General features: G+C 42.2%; 1 protein-coding gene across 2 annotated transcripts in view; it reads right to left on the reverse strand.

The window, feature by feature from the left end:
* LOC110494842 (uncharacterized) overlaps window positions 1-20,341 on the reverse strand; it is a 289,407-nt gene that overhangs the window by 211,832 nt on the left and 57,234 nt on the right. Inside the window, exon 3 of one of the 2 annotated variants that reach the window (XM_036950994.2) lies at window positions 19,907-19,998. In XM_036950994.2, coding sequence (XP_036806889.1) covers window positions 19,907-19,998 — 92 coding nt within the window. Of the gene's footprint in view, window positions 1-15,316; window positions 15,645-19,906; window positions 19,999-20,341 lie in introns of those variants that run through there. The other variant, XM_090206547.1, reaches the window with a different exon arrangement.

Below are 20,341 nucleotides of genomic sequence, written 5' to 3' on the forward strand. Positions count from 1 at the left end.
AACCTTGAAGACAATGATTGCTTCATATGTAGGGACCCAGCACAAACACTGGGACAAGCACCTTCACGAGTTTCGATTTGCCCTGAATTCTGCTGTGCAAGAGTCCACTGGAGTCACACCTGCAGAGCTGAACCTACGTCGTCCCCTCCGAGGACCCTTGGATATGGTGCTACAGCCCCAGCAGCTTACTCCAGACGCTGCTTGCTATGACGAGGTAGTCAATCTCCACGACTTGATAGCTCTTGTCTCAAAGAACATGATCCAGGCTCGACTCAAGCAGAAGAGAAATTATAAGAACAGACGAGACATGCAGTTCCAGCTTCGGGATCGGGTGTGGCTTCGCTCTCATCCTTACTCGAAAGCTGAACAATTCTTCTCGGCCAAGCTCGCTCCTAAATGGCAAGGACCATATAGGATTGTGGAGCAGATGGGCCCTTTGAACTAATGTGTGGTGAAAGAGGACACAGGTGAAGATATGCGCGTTGTCCATGTCTCACGCCTTAAGGCCTGTTACCCCTCGGCTGAGGAATTGGAGGCGATTGAGCGCCGCAAGGTCCTGGATATCTTTGAAGAGGAGAGTGAGGATACTTTTTTTCTCGGATTCCCAGACCCAGAAATCTCACACCTTAAGGACTGTGACCCCTCAGCTGAGGAGCGTGAGCTCCAAAAAGTAATGGATATTTTTGTAGAGGAAAGTGATGAGGAGACCTTTCTCGGTTTCCCCGACCAAGATGTGCCTTCCAGTGCAATGGTCGGCTTTTTCCAGGGGAGGGGGTGTGTGACGGCCCTGAATTTTTCTGAACCGTCTCAGCGCTTCTCCTTCCAATAGGGTGCTTTCCCTTTAATTCCCAATTAAATAGCCAGCATCAGCTGCGCAAAAATGGAAAATAAAATGCGATGGAGACGTGAATGAGGATGTGTTCAACCCTTAGTTCCGAAGCTTGTCTATTCCGTTTGTTTTGTTGCCGTTAAACGTGTGTTTTGTAGCCTAATAGAATTTACCCAGGATCGGACCCACTCTTTGCGTCCGTGAACTACACCTCTCTGTTCTTGTGGCTTTTCTCTGCTGGAGATCTGTTAGCGGATTGGACTGACCGACTGACTACAACCTTTTTGTATACGGTATTTCATTTGTTTGTTTGTTTCCATCCTGACTTTTACATAAGTCCTTTGTATTGGTGTAGACTTAACGGACCAGATGAGACTCATTCCCTCCCAAACCAAAAGGAGAAACCAATGTTTTCTCTGGTAGGCACAACGTACCTGGCACCCCTATAAATAATAACCTCAAGTCAAAACCGTTACAATGTGTATGTGAGAAATTAAATTGGATTTGGTACACGCTTTATGCACGTCTATGGATAGGACCAAGGATATCCATGTTTGTGACCATCTTTTTGCCCGTTTTGCTAATCCAGCTCGGTGTAGGGCGCTTCAAGCAGTGTCTCTCTCATTGGATTGTGGAGGCTGTCTCCCTGGCATTTGACAGCAAGGGTTGCCTAGCGGTGTGCATTCTCACTCCACTAAGGGTGTGGCGGCTTCTTGGCTATTGTACAGGGGCATGATAATTGGTGATATCTGTGCTGCAGTGAGTTGTGGGTCCCCCATACTGCTCCCAGTGTGGCTAATAAGGGTATTATGGCTGAGTCTGGGAGCAGGCGGGTTGCACATTTATCCGGGTTACCACAGTCTGCTGTGGGTTTGAGCTGTAGGTTTCAAGGTTACCACAGGTTTCCTGTGGGTTTCCAGGTTACTGCAAGTTTCCTGTGGGTTTCAGCCTCAGGCTGCCTTCGTTCATCGACTCCGGTCGATGCTAGGTAGTGCGCGTGTGCGTTTAACCAAGTCATCACAGGTTTTCTGTTGTTTTGGACTTGAGGTTCCTTCCTTGAGTTCTGACATTTCAGGCTGACAAGGTAAGTATTGTTCTTGGAATCTTGGGGTCTATGTACTTGAGCTGCAGTGGCAGCGTGTCGGTGTGAATAGCCAAGTTGCAGCAGGTTCTGGTTCCCTATATGGGGCTCTGACAGTTCAGGCTTCCTGGGTAAGTATTATGGAAGAAGATGGATTCTGTAACCCCTTTTTGGAGCTGGTGGAATCTGTGTTTGGGCTGTCGTGTGCCTCCTAGTTTGATATATTCTGACCCGGCTTGGGGCTTGATTGTATACCCCCCATAATATGTTATACAGAGGGACTGACTGAAAGGGAATATGTGACTCATTTCAGGAAACTAGTCATATGTCGTGCATCACTACTTCAGAGGAGAGTAATTTGAACATAAACTTTTATTTTTAGAGAAATATGTTTTTAGGCAGAAATGCCTTCTGGAACATGTGAACTTTCATCTGCCTTAATAACAACCCTGTATGGCATCTGTTAATACGAATCCAATTGTTAAATTATGAGCCTAGTTGTTTTAGCAATGGAAAAAGACAGGAACATTCCCACTAGCTATGATTGGATCAGATAATGGATGGGCTGGACATGCCTAGAGATTAGTTCAGATTGGTCTGCCATGTAGAATTCCGTCTGTAACATGAGCTGGTCAGTATTTGTAGGTAATCCTTTCTAACACAGCTTTTTTTAAAGATGTCAAAGTGTTGCTCTCCACTTTCTGGAGGACCAAGTTTTGAAATCAGAGGAAGTCCCGGTGGAATTCTAGTTTGATAGCTGGAGATTAACAGGGAAAGACCATAGTAACACTGCAAAAAGACTAGAAATCATGGTGAATAATAATCTAACACAGGATGCAGTCGAAATAGCAATAGCCTTCAATTCCTACTTTATTGACTCTGTCAGGGTACTGACACAGAACCCCTCCACTTGTTTCTTGGGCTCAGTGCTAGAGAATGACACTCAACCTGTCTTCATCATAAGGGAGGTTTCTGAGTCAAAGGTGAACAAGGTGATTAGCTCACTAAATAACTCTAAAGCCAAAGATGTGTTTGGGATGGACTCTACCTTTCTTAAAAACTACAAAGAGTCACTCATTGGCCCCATTACTAAGGTCACCAACACATCTATTGGTCTCGGTGTGTTTCCAAGGGTATGGAAGTCGGCCATAATAACGGCCATCTTTATATCAGGCGACCCTGCTGACGTGAGTAACTACAGGCCCATTAGTATACTACCTGTGGTGTCAAAGGTTGTTGAAAAGTGTGTAGCAGAACAACTGATTGCCCACCTCAACAACAGCCCCTTCACATTACACTCCATGCAGTTTGGCTTCAGAGCGAAACACTCCACAGAAACGGCCAACTGCTTTCTTCTGGAAAATGTGAAGTCCAAGATGGACAAAGGGGGTGCTGTTGGGGCTGTGTTTCTGGACCCAAGGAAGACTTTTGATACTGTTAACCATGAGATTCTCATCACAAAATTGTCCAAGTTCAACTTTTCCCCTGATGCCTTGAGATGGATGAAATCATACCTTGAAGGCAGAACTCAGTGTGTCAGAGTGAGCAATGAGCTGTCGCCCACTCGTAGCTATGATGTGGGCGTGCCCCAAGGGTCAATACTGGGGCCCCTCCTGTTCAGCCTGTACATTAATGATCTGCCTTCTGTCTGTACTGGGTCTGAAGTTCAAATGTATGCAGATGATACAGTGATATATGTGCATGCAAAGAGCAAACAACAAGCTGCACAAGAACTCACTACTGTAATGGTCCAGGTTACAAAGTGGCTCAGTGACTCGTGTTTGCATCTCAATGTGAAAAAAACTGTTTGCATGTTCTTCACAAAGAGGGCAACAGATGCTACTGAGCCAGATGTCTATGTGTCAGGGGAGAAGCTCCAGGTGGTATCCGATTTTAAGTACCTTGGCATCATACTTGATTCCAACCTCTCTTTTAAAAAGCATGTGAAAAAGGTCATTCAAATAACCAAATTCAACCTAGCTAATTTCCGATTTATACGAAATTGTTTGACTACAGAGGTAGCAAAACTGTACTTCAAATCTATGATACTCCCCCACTTAACATACTGCTTGACTAGTTGGGCCCAAGCTTGCTGTACAACATTAAAACCTATTCAGTCTGTCTACAAACAGGCTCTCAAAGTGCTTGATAGGAAGCCCAATAGCCATCATCATTGTCACATCCTTAGAAAGCATGAGCTCTTGAGTTGGGAAAATCTTGTGCAATACACCGACGCATGTCTTGTATTCAAGATCCTTAATGGCCTGGCTCCTCCTCCACTCAATATTTTTGTTAAACAGAAAACCCAGACATATGGCAGCAGATCCACAAGGTCTGCCATGAGAGGTGACTGTATAGTTCCCCTAAGGAAAAGCACCTTTAGTAAATCTGCATTCTCTGTGAGAGCTTCCCATGTCTGGAATACACTGCCATCAGACACACATAACTGCACCACATATCACACTTTCACAAAATGCTTGAAGACATGGCTAAAGGTCAATCAGATTTGTGAACATGGTCCCTAGCTGTGTGTTGCCGCTTTCCATGTTGTCTGTTGTCTGTAGCTTGTGAGGTGTGGAAACTTTTATGAATTTTGTCTTGCTGCTTTTTGTTTTATGTTGCTCTGTCTGTATGCTACGTCTTGCTTGTCCTATGTTGCTCTGTCTGTATGCTATGTCTTGCTTGTCCTATGTTGCTATGTCTTGCTTGTTCTATGTTGCTATTGTCTATATTGTAATTGTTTTTAATAACCTGCCCAGGGACTGCGGTTGAAAATTAGCCGGCTGGCTAAAACCGGCACTTTTACTGAAACGTTGATTAATGTGCACTGTCCCTGTAAAAATAAAAAATAAACTCAAACTCAAACTCAGATGGAGAAAATTCTGGTCTTTGATTGCAAAAATGCAGAGGGAGTAGAAAAAAGAACACGCAGAAGGGTGTATAAAACACCTGTCTCTGGATTACATCTTCAAACTAAGGGCAACCATGGCATCCGGGACAGAGAAGGAGAAGCATCCATCCATGTATAAGGGTAAGATAGCTACATTTTCAGATATTACACATTTCTAATTTTGTCAAAGTTGTTTTCATTTCAAGTTAAAGCGTACTGTTAGGTAGCTAGCTAACTTTAGCTGGCTGGCTCACTAGCTAACATTACGTGTATGATCTATGTAGTAATATTTTCTGTATCTCGGAGCCATTTGCATTGCTAGTTATAGCCTAATGTTAGCTAGCTAACATTGAACCTGGTTGGTTAGCTACCTGCAGATTCATGCAGGGTAGTAACATTATGAGTTGGGCTTATGGTTCATTGTTTAGCTAGCTAGCTACATATCTAAACAAAATAATCCACTATGCATGTAACCATTTTAAAAGACTGTCCATGATGTCACTGCAACAACTGTCAATAGACATAGCCATAGCAAATTTACACGCTATCATCTTCGATTTCAGAATACTCTCGTCTGAGTGTGCCAGAGTGCAGAATAACTGACACATTTACAAATGCTCAACACCAGTTGAATATTACCTGGTGTCAGTAAACGTCGGCACATTTAGTCACCAACGCTCTGAATAACATAAAAACAGCCTTACCAGCTCTGCTAGGATGATTAAAATGGTCCGAGTGAGCTGTTCTCTCATATGTCTGGCAGTAGCTAGCAAGCTAGCCAACGTTAGCCAATTAGCTTAGGAGCTTGACTTCTGTTATTAGGTTAGAACGCTCGGATCAACACTACTCCTCAGCCACAGTGTCCAGTGTGTGCTCTGAATACTCCGAGAGTGAAACACACTGAATTTATGAACTGCCAATCTGACAGCGCTCTGAGTTTACAAATGCCCAGATTGAATTTACGAATACACCCTTAGTATAAACCTGCCTTTAGTCTTGAAATCTTTGATTGTTTAGTCTATGGCCTCACATGTCAATTGATGGGGGGATGGTAGGGGATGCCATGTGCAACTGACGTGTTTTCCATTTGCTCCCGTGGTATTCTTAAAGTTTATGTGAATTCTGCAGCAGAACCGTATTTATTTTCAAATATTAATTTGGTGATCCCTTTCCGTAAAAACCAAGACTACTTTGCTTCCGAATGTCAGCATGTCGACCAAACATAAGGCCAAAAGCATGACTTTGAGAAAACCCGGCCTACAAGACCCGCTCTCATCACCGCCCTCTCCTGAGTCTGAGGGCCCTAGTCTGATTGATCGAGCCCACCGGTCGCTGCGCCCAAAGCCCCGGGATGGGGAGAGGCCCCGTGAGAAGATGGAGATCCTCCGACGAGCCCGCAATACCAATCTGAGCTTTCAAGGACAGAGCTTTTCCATCTACCAGGACTACTCCCCCACTGTTTCCAGGCAGCGCGCAGCTTTCGGACAGGCCAAACGAGTACTTCGGGACCATCCAAGTGTGAAGTATGGACTGCGATTCCCGGCCCGTTTATGGATATCTCATGAGGGTAAAGAATACACATTTGAATCTCCGGATGAGGCTATGGCTCACATTCGACGTCACATCAAGAAGTCTTGAATATGCTCACAGTTCAACAACTGTTGCTTGCGAACTGTGGATAGTAAGTAACCCACTTGTGGTACAATTATGTTTAGATATAACAGGCTAGTCTTGTATAGTTGGTGAAACTATTCAGGCTTATTTGATGTGATCTAATGTTTTGATCATCTAGTGTGCGTGCCTTATCTCGCTCACCTATTTAGTTTGTTTACACATTGTCTCAGTGACTCAAAATATTTTTGGTTATTTGTTTACTGCATCCGTTTGCATTGACCCAGTAAACAGTAAATGTCTCCCGAGGCTACACGGTTTTTGGGGCCTCACTTTAATTTTAAAAGTTTTGAGCGTCATTTATGCCCAGCAAACGTTCAACGTTGCGCACACGTAGTTTTTTAGTATTGGTTGTAAGCTGTCTCAGCTTCAACTAGACTACTATTATAATTACTATTATTTTTGATTGTCTTACTACGATTTCCTTACTTCAAATGAGATTTTTGGCTGAGAGCCTTTATACATTTTATTTATTTTCTCTCTCAATGCCTGTTATAAGACTGGGAATACAATTATATACATCTACAAGTGGTTTGCACAAGGGATTCACCTTTTTTAAAAAAAATTTAAATACATACAAATCTTTCTTTTTGCTGCTTGATCCACTAACAAAACGCGACTTTAAAGAGCGGGACTGTGGGTTTAGGTTTAAGACCGCACTCTCACAGACATACTGTGCGAAGAGAACATGTTCTATTTAGGCTTGTACCTCGTTTGGGGAGGTATTGTCTGGGATGGGGGGAGGGGAGGGGAGGGGTGGGGGGGCAGGTTGAATTGTTCAGTTCTAATGTTGTCATTCTGTCTTTTTAGTTTTTTTTTCTGTTTTTTTTCTGTACTTTTTCCAAACATTTACCACCGTACATTATTACTCTGAGACAAGTTATTCTGGGGGTTTTGGGCGCTCATTGCTTTTCCATTCTATGCTCTAATGACAGGGTTGAATAACGGGAATGCCCAGAGGGGCCGAAATAATACGATCAAGTACATTTCTTGGAATACCAAAGGGGTTAACAACCCGGTGAAGCGTAAGAGGGTGTTGACACACTTAAAGGGTTTGAATGCAAATATTGCATTTCTACAAGAGACTCACTTGAGGACTGGTGAGCATTTTAGGATGCGCAAGGACTGGGTTGGTCAAGTGTTCCACTCAAACTTTCATAGTAAATCAAGAGGTGCTGCTATTCTGGTTGATAAAGCTACTCCCTTGTAGCTTCTGAGGTTATTGCTGATCCTAAGGGACGATACGTCATAGTAACCGGTGAACTGTTTTCTACCCCTCTTGTTTTGGCAAGTGTTTATGCTCCCAATTGGGATGTTTCATTTCTTCCTTTCTGTCTGCTATTCCCAATTTAGATTCTCATTTGTTGATTTTAGGGGGGGATTTCAACTGTAAAATGTCCCCAGTTCTTGACAAGTCCTCACAAACAAATACAGGCCCATCTAAATGTGCCCTACTTATTCAATCCTTTCTTCAGAAATATGCTATGTTTGAGGCCTGGCGTTTCCTACATCCTACAGATAGACAGTATTCCTTCTATTCTCATGTTCATCAAACATACTCCCGGATTGATTACTTATTTTTGGACAAAAAACTTCTGCCTAACCTTCGGCAGTGTACTTACGAGAGTATTGTTATCTCTGACCATTCACCATTAGTGCTCGAACTAGAGTTTCTCCAGCGACCTCCTATGTGTTATCAATAGCGTCTCAACCCCATTTTACTCTCAGATAAGGAGTTTGTCAATTTCATTTCTTCTGAAATCACCTTATTCCTAGAAACTAATTCAACACCAGGTATGTCCTGCTCTACCATATGGGAGTCTCTCAAAGCATACCTACGTGGCCAAATTATTTCTTATACAGCCAACCAAAACAGAGTTCGCTCCCAGCGACTTCGGGACCTGAGCGAGTCCATAGCCACATTGGATGAGAAGTATGCTACGGATCCTTCCTCTGATCTGCATAAAGAGCGCCAACTACTCCAATCTGAATTTGATGAGCTTTCTACCAGGCAAGCTGAACAGTTACTCTTGCGAGCTCGATACAAAGTCTATGAACAAGGCGACAAGGCCAGTAAACTCCTTGCGCATCAGATCCGTAAATCTGAGGCCTCACGTTTAATCCCACAAATAAGGACCCCGTCTGGTGCCACCATAGTTATACAAAAAGAGATCAATGATCAATTTAAACAATTTTACTCTGCGCAATACACCTCTGAATCCCCTCAAGACCCCTTGCTGATTGACTCCTTCTTTAATGGCTTGAATATGCCTTCAATTGATACAGACTCCCATGACTGTCTAGAAGAAGAATTTACGCTTGAGGAGATTGCAACAGCAGTGTCCGCAATGAAAAGTGGTAAATCACCGGGTCCGGACGGTTTTCCAACCGAATTTTACAGGACGTTTTCTGGTCTGCTTTGCTCATTCTTGTCTCGACTATTTGCAGAGTGCCTCAATACTTCAAAGCTACCGCCTAGTCTTTATCAGGCTTCAATTTCATTACTACTAAAGAAAAACAAAGACCCCCTGGAATGTGAATCCTATCGCCCAATCTCGCTTTTAAACTGTGATTACAAAATCCTAGCTAAGCTTTTAGCCATCCGTATGGAAGGCTTGCTGCACCAAGTAATACACTCTGACCAGACTGGCTTTGTGAGAAATATGCATTTATTTTTTCAATATTAGGCGTCTTAGGAATATACTGTACTCCCCAGCGTCGGAGGACCCGGAGGTGGTGGTCTCACTTGATGCCGAAAAAGCGTTTGACCGCGTTGAGTGGGATTACCTAACAGCTGCCCTTTATAGATTTGGCTTTGGCCCCAAATTCATTGCGTGGATAAAGATTCTTTATTTTTCCCCCATGGCTTCGGTACGGACTAATAACTTGTCCTCTGACTATTTTCCCTTGCACCGCGGATCCAGACAGGGTTGCCCACTCTCCCCATTGCTGTTTGCTTTGGCAATCGAGCCTCTTGCCATTGCACTACGCTCTAATGATGCCATTCAAGGCATAATCAGGGCGGGCTGGGAGCAGAAAGTCTCGCTATATGCTGACGACCTCCTTTTGTTTATCTCCAACCCCGATACCTCATTGCCACGTGCCCTATCTGTTCTTAAAAAGTTTGGGTCAATCTCAGGGTACAAGCTGAATCTAGGCAAGAGTGAGCTTTTTCCGGTAAACAAGGCTGCTTTAAAGTGCTCTTTTACAAGTTCTCAGTTTAGGATTGTCCGGGATCAATTCACTTACTTGGGAGTAAAAGTGACAAGGAAATATTCAAATTTGTTTCAGGAAAACTTTGTTGCTCTAGCAGACAGATTGAAACAATCTTTACATTTTTGGAATTCGCTACCCCTTTCTCTTATCGGAAGGATTAATGTCATTAAAATGAATGTGTTGCCCAATTTTTATATTTATTTCAATATTTACCCATTTTTATTCCAAAATCTTTTTTTATTTCACTGGATCAAACATTCATGCATTTTATTTGGGATGGCAAGGTACCACGGATTGGTAGAAAACATTTACAGAAGCCCAGGTCATTGGGGGGTTTAGCTCTACCAAATTTTCAGACATACTACTGGGCTGCAAATTTCAGAGCCGTTCTGTACTGGCTGCAGACTGATCCTATTGGCCCTAGACCACTCTGGGTCCAGATGGAGTCTGAATCGTGTAAACCTGCAGCACTTTCCTCTGTGCTGTGCTCGTCTCTCCCAGTGTCCAAAGGCAAAAGGTGTGTCAACCCAATTGTAAAGCAGTCTCTTAAAATTTGGAATCAGTTCCGTTTAGCCTTTAGCCTCCGAGGCTTTTCTCTATCAGGCCCAATCAATCAGAACATTTTATTTCCTCCATCTTTGAATGATGGGGCTTTTGGCGTTTGGCACTCACTAGGCCTCTCCTCGCTAGCCCAATTATTATTTGATGATACATTTGCCTCTTTTTCTCAGCTGCAGGAAAAGTTCAATCTCCCCAATCCCACTTTTTCCGCTATCTCCAGACTAAAAACTTTGTCAGGGCTAACACACCTGGATTTCCCAATAGGCCTGTGAATACAGCTATAGAGAGCATCTTGGAGCTGAACAAGCTTCCTAGGGGCGCAATTTCAGATGTATATGCAATCATTCATGACTTACAGAACCCTTCTTTGGTGTCTTTAAAGACTCGATGGGAAAAGGATTTGGGGGAGGAACTTGGGGAAGACGCCTGGGAATCTGTGCTGCACAGGCTGCACTCGTCCTCTTTTAGCACTAGACACAGCCTCATTCAATTCAAGGTGGTTCACCGTATCCACTGGTCGGGGGCCAAACTTGGAAGAATATTCTCTGATTTTGATCCTACCTGTGTCAGATGTAAAGTGGAACCAGCCACACTGTCAGGTTTCTGGGAATTAATATTTAAATGTTTCTCTGATATATATGACACTGTTATAGATCCGTCTCCCCTTACAGCCCTTTTTGGAGTACTGCCCATGGGTACCCCCCTATCAAGAATCCAGTCGGACACTGTTGCTTATACAACTCTTTTAGCTAGACGGCTAATACTACAGAACTGGAAGATGGCAGCTCCCCCATCTCATAAATATTGGGTAAGGGATGTGTTGTGCTCTCTGAAACTAGGAAAAATTCAATTCAATTCACGTGGGAACCCCAAACTGTTTGATGAGGCTTGGGCTCCATTCCGGTCTTACTTTAAACAATCCATCCTCTGATGGCATTCCAATTAATACTAAAATAAGTCTGTGACTTAAGGGTTGGAGGAGCTTCTCTCTGTGTTTTTGTTGGGGGGGGGGGGCATTAAGGTCCATGTGCTTATTGATTGTGATCCGCAGATGCCTTGTTCATCTTGCCCAGGCAGAGACTGAAGTGTGAGCTTGTTTTTCCCAGTTATTTTTACATTTTGTTCACGCCTACATGAATAATCATTTTATTTTTTTATTTTAAAGCATTGTAAACTTTTTTTCTGTCCAGTACGGATGGTCGGTCTGTGGCCATGACTCTCTGTGAGTGGTTGCATTTCTCCACCCTTATCCCTTGACTGTTTACAGGAACAATGGTGAGGTGTTTGCTCTGTCCCTGTAATATAGATTGCCCTTTAACCTCTGTAGCCTTCTGCCTGGTGTGTTTAACTTGTCTAAAGTATCTTTAAAGCTATTTTTTTTTATTTTTTTTTATTTGTATTTTTTTTCTATTTGAGAATATTATTTATATTGATTTGTCTTGTCTGTGTGTGTGTGTGTGTGTGTAAAACTTAATAAACAGAGTTAAAAAAAGAATAATAAAAAAAACACCTCTTGATACTACCCATCCTGGGTCCGGGAGCGTAATCATCAACTGACACTAATTAGCATAACACAACAGACATAAATATTACTAGAAAATATTCCTATTCATGAAATCACAAGTGAAATACACTGCTCAAAAAAATAAATGGAACGCATAAACAACACAATGTAACTCCAAGTCAATCACACTTCTGTGAAATCAAACTGTCCACTTAGGAAGCAACACTGATTGACAATAAATTTCACATGCTGTTGTGCAAATGGAATAGACAACAGGTGGAAATTATAGGTAATTAGCAAGACACCCCCAATAAAGGAGTGGTTCTGCAGGTGGTAACCACAGACCACTTCTCAGTTCCTATGCTTCCTGGCTGATGTTTTGGTCACTTTTGAATGCTGGTGGTGCTTTCACTCTAGTGGTAGCATGAGACGGAGTCTACAACACACAAGTGGCTCAGGTAGTGCAGCTCATCCAGGATGGGACATCAATGCGAGCTGTGGCAAGAAGGTTTGCTGTGTCTGTCAGCGTAGTGTCCAGAGCATGGAGGCGCTACCAGGAGACAGGCCAGTACATCAGGAGACGTGGAGGAGGCCGTAGGAGGGCAACAACCCAGCAGCAGGACCGCTACCTCCACCTTTGTGCAAGGAGCAGCAGGAGGAGCACTGCCAGAGCCCTGCAAAATGACCTCCAGCAGGCCACAAATGTGCATGTGTCTGCTCAATTGGTCAGAAACAGACTCCATGAGGGTGGTATGAGGGCCCGACGTCCACAGGTGGGGGTTGTGCCTACAGTCCAACACCGTGTAGGACGTTTGGCATTTGCCAGAGAACACCAAGATTGGCAAATTCGCCACTGGCACCCTGTGCTCTTCACAGATGAAAGCAGGTTCACACTGAGCACGTGACAGAGTCTGGAGATGCCTTGGAGAACGTTCTGCTGCCTGCAACATCCTCCAGCATGACCGGTTTGGCGCGGGGTCAGTCATGGTGGGGGGTGGCATATAGCTAATAGCCTGACTGCTATTAGGTCCCGAGATGAGATCCTCAGACCCCTTGTGATTCCATATGCTGGTGCGGTTGGCCCTGGGTTCCTCCTAATGCAAGACAATGCTAGACCTCATGTGGCTGGAGTGTGTCAGCAGTTCCTGCAAGAGGAAGGCATTGATGCTATGGACTGGCCTGCCCGTTCCCCAGACCTGAATCCAATTGAGCACATCTTGGACATCATGTCTCGCTCCATCCACCAATGCCACGTTGCACCACAGACTGTCCAGGAGTTGACGGATGCTTTAGTCCAAGTCTGGGAGGAGATCCCTCAGGAGACCATCCGCCACCTCATCAGGAGCATGCCCAGGCGTTGTAGGGAGGTCATACAGGCACATGGAGGCCACACACACTTGTGAGCCTCATTTTGACTTGTTTTAAGGACATTACATCAAAGTTGGATCAGCCTGTAGTGTGGTTTTCCACTTTAATTTTGAGTGTCACTCCAAATCCAGACCTCCATGGGTTGATACATTTGATTTCCATTGATCATTTTTGTGTGATTTTGTTGTCAACACATTCAACTATGTAAAGACAAAATTATTTAATAAGAATATTTCATTCATTCAGATCTAGGATGTGTTATTTTAGTGTTCCCTTTATTTTTTTTAGCAGTGTATATTGAAACACAGCTTAGCCTTTTGTTAATCACCCTGTCATCTCAGATTTGAAAAATATGCTTTACAGCCAAAGCAAGACAAGCATTTGTGTAAGTTTATCAATAGCCTAGCATAGCATTATGACTAGCTATCAAATTAAATAGTTTACCTTTGATGAGCTTCGGATGTTTTCACTCACGAGACTCCCAGTTAGATAGCAATGTTCTTTTTTCCCAAAATATTATTTTTGTAGGCGAAATAGCTCAGTTTGTTCTTCACGTTTGGCTGAGAAATCGACCGGAAATTGCGGTCACTACAACGCCGAAAAATATTCCAAATTAGCTCCATAATATCGACTGAAACATGGCAAACGTTGTTTATAATCAATCCTCAAGGTGTTTTTCAAATATCTATTCGATAATATATCAACCGGGACTGGTGGCTTCTTAGTAGGAAAGAAAGAAACAATAGCCGCATTTGTCCTTTTACGCACCAAAGACTCAGAGACTTCAGCTGACCACTGACAAAATGTTGACGTTCAGGCTCATTTTTCAAAATAAAAGCCTGAAACTATGTATTGTGACACTAGACACATTAGGGAAGCCATAGAAAAGGTAATCTGGTTGATATCTCATTCACTGCTCAATAGGGACGCATAGGAACGCAGAGCTTTCTAAATAAGAGTCCCTTCTCGATTAGATTTTTCTCAGGTTTTCGCCTGCAATATCAGTTCTGTTATACTCACAGACAATATTTTTTACAGTTTTGGAAACTTTAGTGTTTTCTATCCTAAGCTGTCAATTATATGCATATTCTAGCATCTTGTCCTGACAAAATAGTCGTTTACTTTGGGGACGTTTATTTTCCAAAAATGAAAATAGTGCCCCCTAGATTCAAGAGGTTAAAGAGATGGGCCGGGCTAAGGCTTAAGAGGGTGTCAATGATGCTGAATGTGTGTAGACAAAGAAGAGCTCTCCAGTAGGTTTACCAAAACATTTAAGGGCCTTTTATTTTTTTAACCCTCTCACAAGGAACCTTAGGTGGGTCTTTGTTTTGTCCCTGTAGAGGAACCCAATTGGCTTTTACGTAGAAACCTCTGGTTCCATGGTTTTGTCACCTGTCCCTATGGGAGAATCTTTTTGAGTTCCATTTAGAACCCTGGGCTTTCATTTTATACGCCTGCAACGTTGTGAATGTTGCCTGGGCATCTCCTTTAGCATATGCATCAGATGCATATCAACCCGCTTCAAAAATAGTACATAAACAATTGTAATGGACGAATTCCATGAGAGAAATATATCCATGAAAAAATATAATAGTTATTTCTTTAGATAGACTCAAGTATATGGTTTGTAGAATTCTACAGTCCTAGTGAAAGATGTTGACCAATAACCAACTTTCCACACCACTTCCTGCCAATGACACAATAACATTCTAATGGTCTAATACATATTTGATATATGGACGAATAATCATTTGGTTGTGTTTATGAAGATCTTAAGTAACATTAGAATAATAAAAAACATTTTAAGAGAACATAATAGCATTTTCATTAGTTTGTTACTCAAGTCTATAAGTAAAAAATAAAAACCACTAGTGCAAGAGTCGACTTATGGAGGTGGTCCCTGCACAGGGACAGCTCAGCGGAAATTTCAGAGCGCCACCTATAGTACTCGAGTATAGTACTCAATAAATCTCAAACTTTCATAAAAATACACATGCAAGGTACTGAATTAAAGCTACACTCGTTGTGAATCTAGCCACCAAGTCAGATTTGTAAAATGCTTTTCGGCGAAAGCATGAGAAGCTATTATATGATAGCATGCACCCCCCCAAAATACCAGCACGACACGTAAACAACAGATTTTGCGGTAGCCGGCGCTACCCAAAACGCAGAAATAAAATATAAAACATTCATTACCTTGGACGAGCTTCTTTGTTGGCACTCCTATATGTCCCATAAACATCACAATTGGGTCTTTTTCCCGATTAAATCCGTCATTGTATACCCAAAATGTAATTTCCTGAAGGCCAGTCTAATGCTGCGAAAAGCCCATTTACAAGACGCAATGTCACTTTTTAAAATTACAAAAGTCGCCTATAAACTTTTACAAATCACTTCAAACGACTTTTCTAAACCAACTTTAGGTATTAATAAACGTTAATGATGTATCAAATTGATCACGGGGCGATCTGTATTCGATAGCAGCAAGTCTGGAAATCATCGTCCATTTTTTCAGTTTCACAACATACTGCAGTGCGCCTCAAGAAAGGAGGGGTCTATTCGTGTTGTAACCAAGGATAAATGATTCAGATATTGATAGCAATGGCGACATCGTGTGGAAGCTGTAGGCATTTACAGGGGATTTGCATATATTTTCTGTCGTCTTAAACAATACATTGAATGGCGGACGAATATTTTTTTTGTGTTTTTGGTAAACAGTTTTACCAGGGATTTTTACTCCTAAACACGTTCTGTTATAGCCACAGACCCGATTTAACCAGTTTTAACCAGACTTCAGAGTGTTTTCTATACACACATACTTATCATATGCATATACTATATTCCTGGCATGAGTAGTAGGACTTTGAAATGTTGCGCGATTTTTTACAAAAAGCTGCGAAAATTCGCATCATCCATAACAGGTTTTAAATCTATCACAAAGAAATACATTCTAATTTAATTTTGGCAGGACTAAAAAAACATTGTAGAAATAAGAACATGTATTGAAAGAACAATCGCATATTTTAGGCTTATTATGTTAGTAAGCTTTGCTTACTAGCTAGAGCACTGCTGCCACGCAAGTGGTCATGTGGTGAAATCATGGACAGTGCAGATATTCTTGGAAAAAGTGATATTTGGAAATAGAGCTGCACCTCTCAAATTTTGAGAGTAATTTGACAAAGGAACGTGTCACAGAAACTGGAGAATATGCTCCTTCTGATATATCAAATGTTTTACCTGCATGTGACTCTGAAGGAGGATTTGATAAAGTGGTGATGCTCTGTCAATTCCAAATGGCGCCTATCTCTTCATGTGCAATTTGAAAACTGATAATTTTGTAACTCAGACTATTGTCAATTTAATCTTGTCTATAGGCTAACTCTTATTATGTGTGAAATTAGTTTTGGTAGTCTCAATGGGCTGGCTGTGCAGGCTGACTTCCTGTCGCTCATCAAGTTGAATAGATTCAAGGACATGTTTAGCATTATTGTAAAGGTCTACTGCAACACATAGAATGTTTTCGTTTCCCAAAATGTCTGACTACTAATAGAGTTATAGTAAATACAACAGCCCTGTAACAGCTTCTTTTTACAAAGTAAAACATAAAAAAGACATCTACACGCAACCCGCATGGTCAAATAATTTGCTATAAACATGAGTGCCAGCGCTGATAAATAGCCATAGCAAACTGATCATTACGCTATTGTTCTAAATTAAATCATCCTCTTCACACTCCTTATCATTCAATTAGGCCTCATTTAAATTTGATTGAAGTAATGTGCACAATTATTGCCCGTTCAACCATTTGTCATTCATTCAGTGAGGAGAGACACATTAGCGCCTGGTTGGGTACCAACGTGCTACAGTGTATTGTCTCAGCGGGTTAACTTTTGGGATAGGAGGCCGTATTCGGAAGTTTGGATGACTGAGGTGCCCAAAGTAAACTGCCCGTTACTCAGGCCCAGAAGCTAGGATATGCATATAATTGGTAGATTTGGATAGAAAACACTCTAAAGTTTAAACTCTTTAAACAATGTCTGTCAGTATAACAGAACTGATATGGCAGGCGAAAACCTGAGAAAAATCCATCCAGGAAGTGGGATTTTTATGATGTGGGTAGTTTTCAATTGAATGCCTATACAGTATGTAATGGGTTAGGACCCAGATTGCAGTTCCTATGGCTTCCACTAGATGTCAAGTCTTTAGACATTGTTTCAGGCTTGTTTTCTGAAAAATTAGGAAGAATGAGACCATTGTCAGTGGACTGTAGAATGAAGCAGAGCTGGTTTGCGCGCGTGACCAATTGCGCGCCCTTCGTTGTTTTTCCTTTCTATTGAATACACTATTGTCCGGTTGAAATATTATGAATTATTTAGACAATAGACAACCTGAGGCTTAATTATAAACCTTGTTTGACATGTTTCAACAAATTTTATAGGTACTATTCGGATGTATTCGTCTGCATGTTTTGACCGCCTTTGAGCCAGTGGATTACTGAACAAAACGCGCCAACAAAACAGAGTTTTGCGGATATAAAGAGGGACTTTATCGAACAAAACAAACATTTATTGTGTAACAGGGACTCTTGAGACTGCAACCAGATGAAGGTTATCAAAGGTAAGTGATTCGTTTTCTCTATTTCTGACTTTCGTGACTCCTCTACTTGAAAATGTTAGTATGCTTTTGTATGCGGGGCGCTGTCCTCAGATAATCGCATTGTATGCTTTCACCGTAAAGCCTTTTTGAAATCTGACACAGTGACTGGATTAAGTTAATTTTTAAGCCGATGTATAACACTTGCATCTTTTATGAATGTTTATTATGAGTATTTCTGTATTTTGAATTTGGCACTCTTCAATTTCACCGGATGTTGTCGAGGTGGGTTTGCTAGCGGAGCGCCTATCCATTGAAAATTGGTTCCAAATGCTTTTCTGTTAGTGATTTCAAAATTGAGCAATGTTAAATACCAACATTTAGGAAAAGTCAGGGAAGGAGCAGAACTTTGTTGTCTTATAATTAAAAATATATAATCATTTACAAAATCAAATGTCAGATACGAAAGAGAGGTTGAACAGACTAGTAATAGGGGTTGCAACAATGGCGGCGGAACATTTTAGAAAGGGAGGGCCCAGATTGTCTTGCCCAGCTGATTTGTAGGGGTCCAGGTTTTGCAGCTCTTTTAAGAACATCTGCTATCTGGATTTGGGTGAAGGAGAAGCTGTTGAGGCTTGGGCAAGTAGCTGTGGGGTGTGCGGAGCTGTTGGCCGGGGTTGTGGTAGCCAGGGGTAAAGCATGGCCAGCAGTAGAGAAATGCTTATTGAAATTCTCGATTATCGTGTAGGTATCGGTGGTGACAGTGTTTCCTAGCCTCAGTGCAGTGGGCAGCTGGGAAGAGGTGCTCTTATTCTCCATGGACTTTACAGTGTACCAGAACATTTTGGAGTTAGAGCTACAAGATGCAAATTTCTGTTTGAAAAAGGTAGCCTTTGCTTTCCTAACAAAAAAGCTAAATGTATTGGTTCCTGACTTCCCTGAAAATGTGCATATTGCGGGGACTATTTGATGCTAGTGGAGTACGCCACAGGACGTTTTGTGCTGGTCGAGGGCAGTCAGGTCTGGAGTGAACAAATGGCTATATCTGTTCTTAAGTCCAAACATTTTTTGAAATGGGCATGCTTATTTAAGATGACGAGAACATTACTTTAAAAGAACAACCAGGCATCCTCTAATGACGGGATGTGGTCAATATCCTTCCAGGATACCCGGGCCAGGTTGATTAGAAAGACCTGCTCTCAGAAGTGTTTTAGGGAGCATTTGACAGTGATGAGGGTGGTCGTTTGACCACGGACCCATAACGTATACAGGCAATGAGGCAGTGATCACTGAGATCCTGATTGAAAACAGCAGAGGTGTATTTGGATGATAGGTTGGTCAGGATAATATCTGAGGGTGCCCATGTTTATGGATTTATGGTTGTACCTGGTGGGTTCCTCGATAATTTGTGTGAGACTGAGGGCATCTATCTTAGATTGTAGGACGGTGTTAAACATATCCCAGTTTAGGTCACCTAACCGAACAAACTCTGAAGCTAGATGGGTGGCGATCAATTCACAAATGGTGTCCAGGGCACAGCTGGGAGCTGAGGGTGGTCTGTAACAGGCAGCAACAGTGAGAGACTTATTTCTGGAGAGTTATTTTAAAAAATTGAAGCTCGAACTGTTTGGCATAGACCTGGAAAGTATGAGAACTTTGCAGGCTATCTCTGCAGTAGATTGCAACTCCTCCCCCTTTGGCAGTTCTATCTTGACAGAAAATGTTGTAGTTGAATGTATTTGGCTAAGGTGTATGTAAACTTCCGACTTCAACTGTATGTAAATCTGATAATGATGTTTTTTATTTGTAATACATTTGGTAAAATTTCTAAACCTGTTTTTGCTTTGTCGTTTGGGATATTTTTTTACGCATGTTAAGTTTGCTGAAAACAAACGCAGTTGACTGCGAGGACGTTTATTTTGACTGAGTTTTTGACTGCAATTATTACTGATATTACTACAGATATTTGGACTGTACTTCTACCGCTCTAATATGGGTAGAATTCCTAGAAGCCTATATTTAATCTAAAATAGGACCTCATTAGTTACAAACACAGCGGTGTTCAATATGGCCCAGCTGCACTGAATGTATTGGATGTATGTTGGCGTGTAATAAATAACCTTTGATTTAAGGGCTCAGAGCACTCAGATGGTGCTAAGTAGTAGAAGGTCTCTGGATGGAAACATTACTCACCTCACCACTTTGGTTCCGTTCCTGATCAACTGTATGTCCACGTTACACGACCCGTTGGCATGGGATACCAGGTTGATCTCTGAGAACGCCGCCTGACACACACACACACACACACACACACACACACACACACACACACACACACACACACACACACATTTGTAACACTTTATTTGAATCCACCAATCAAATGTACAAAAAAAGGATCCAAACATCTCAAAAGTCACTGTATGCATGGCACTCAAGGGTACAGAAAGCAGCTCCTTTTCCAAAAATCTAGGCTGCCCACGACAGCTGAAAAAGAGCAGTACCTAGCCAATTGCTTTGCCCTAGTTGTTGTCAGGCCCGCAATCTGGAGGCAACGCACTGTAAGCCTGTGTATGTGTCCGAGACTCCTGAATACCAGCGCCACCAGCTTGCACCTACTACATGTAG

This window comes from Oncorhynchus mykiss, chromosome 17 (genome assembly GCF_057628025.1).
Source record: "Oncorhynchus mykiss isolate SJ-2025 chromosome 17, ASM5762802v1, whole genome shotgun sequence".
NCBI classification, from domain to species: Eukaryota; Metazoa; Chordata; class Actinopteri; order Salmoniformes; family Salmonidae; genus Oncorhynchus; species Oncorhynchus mykiss.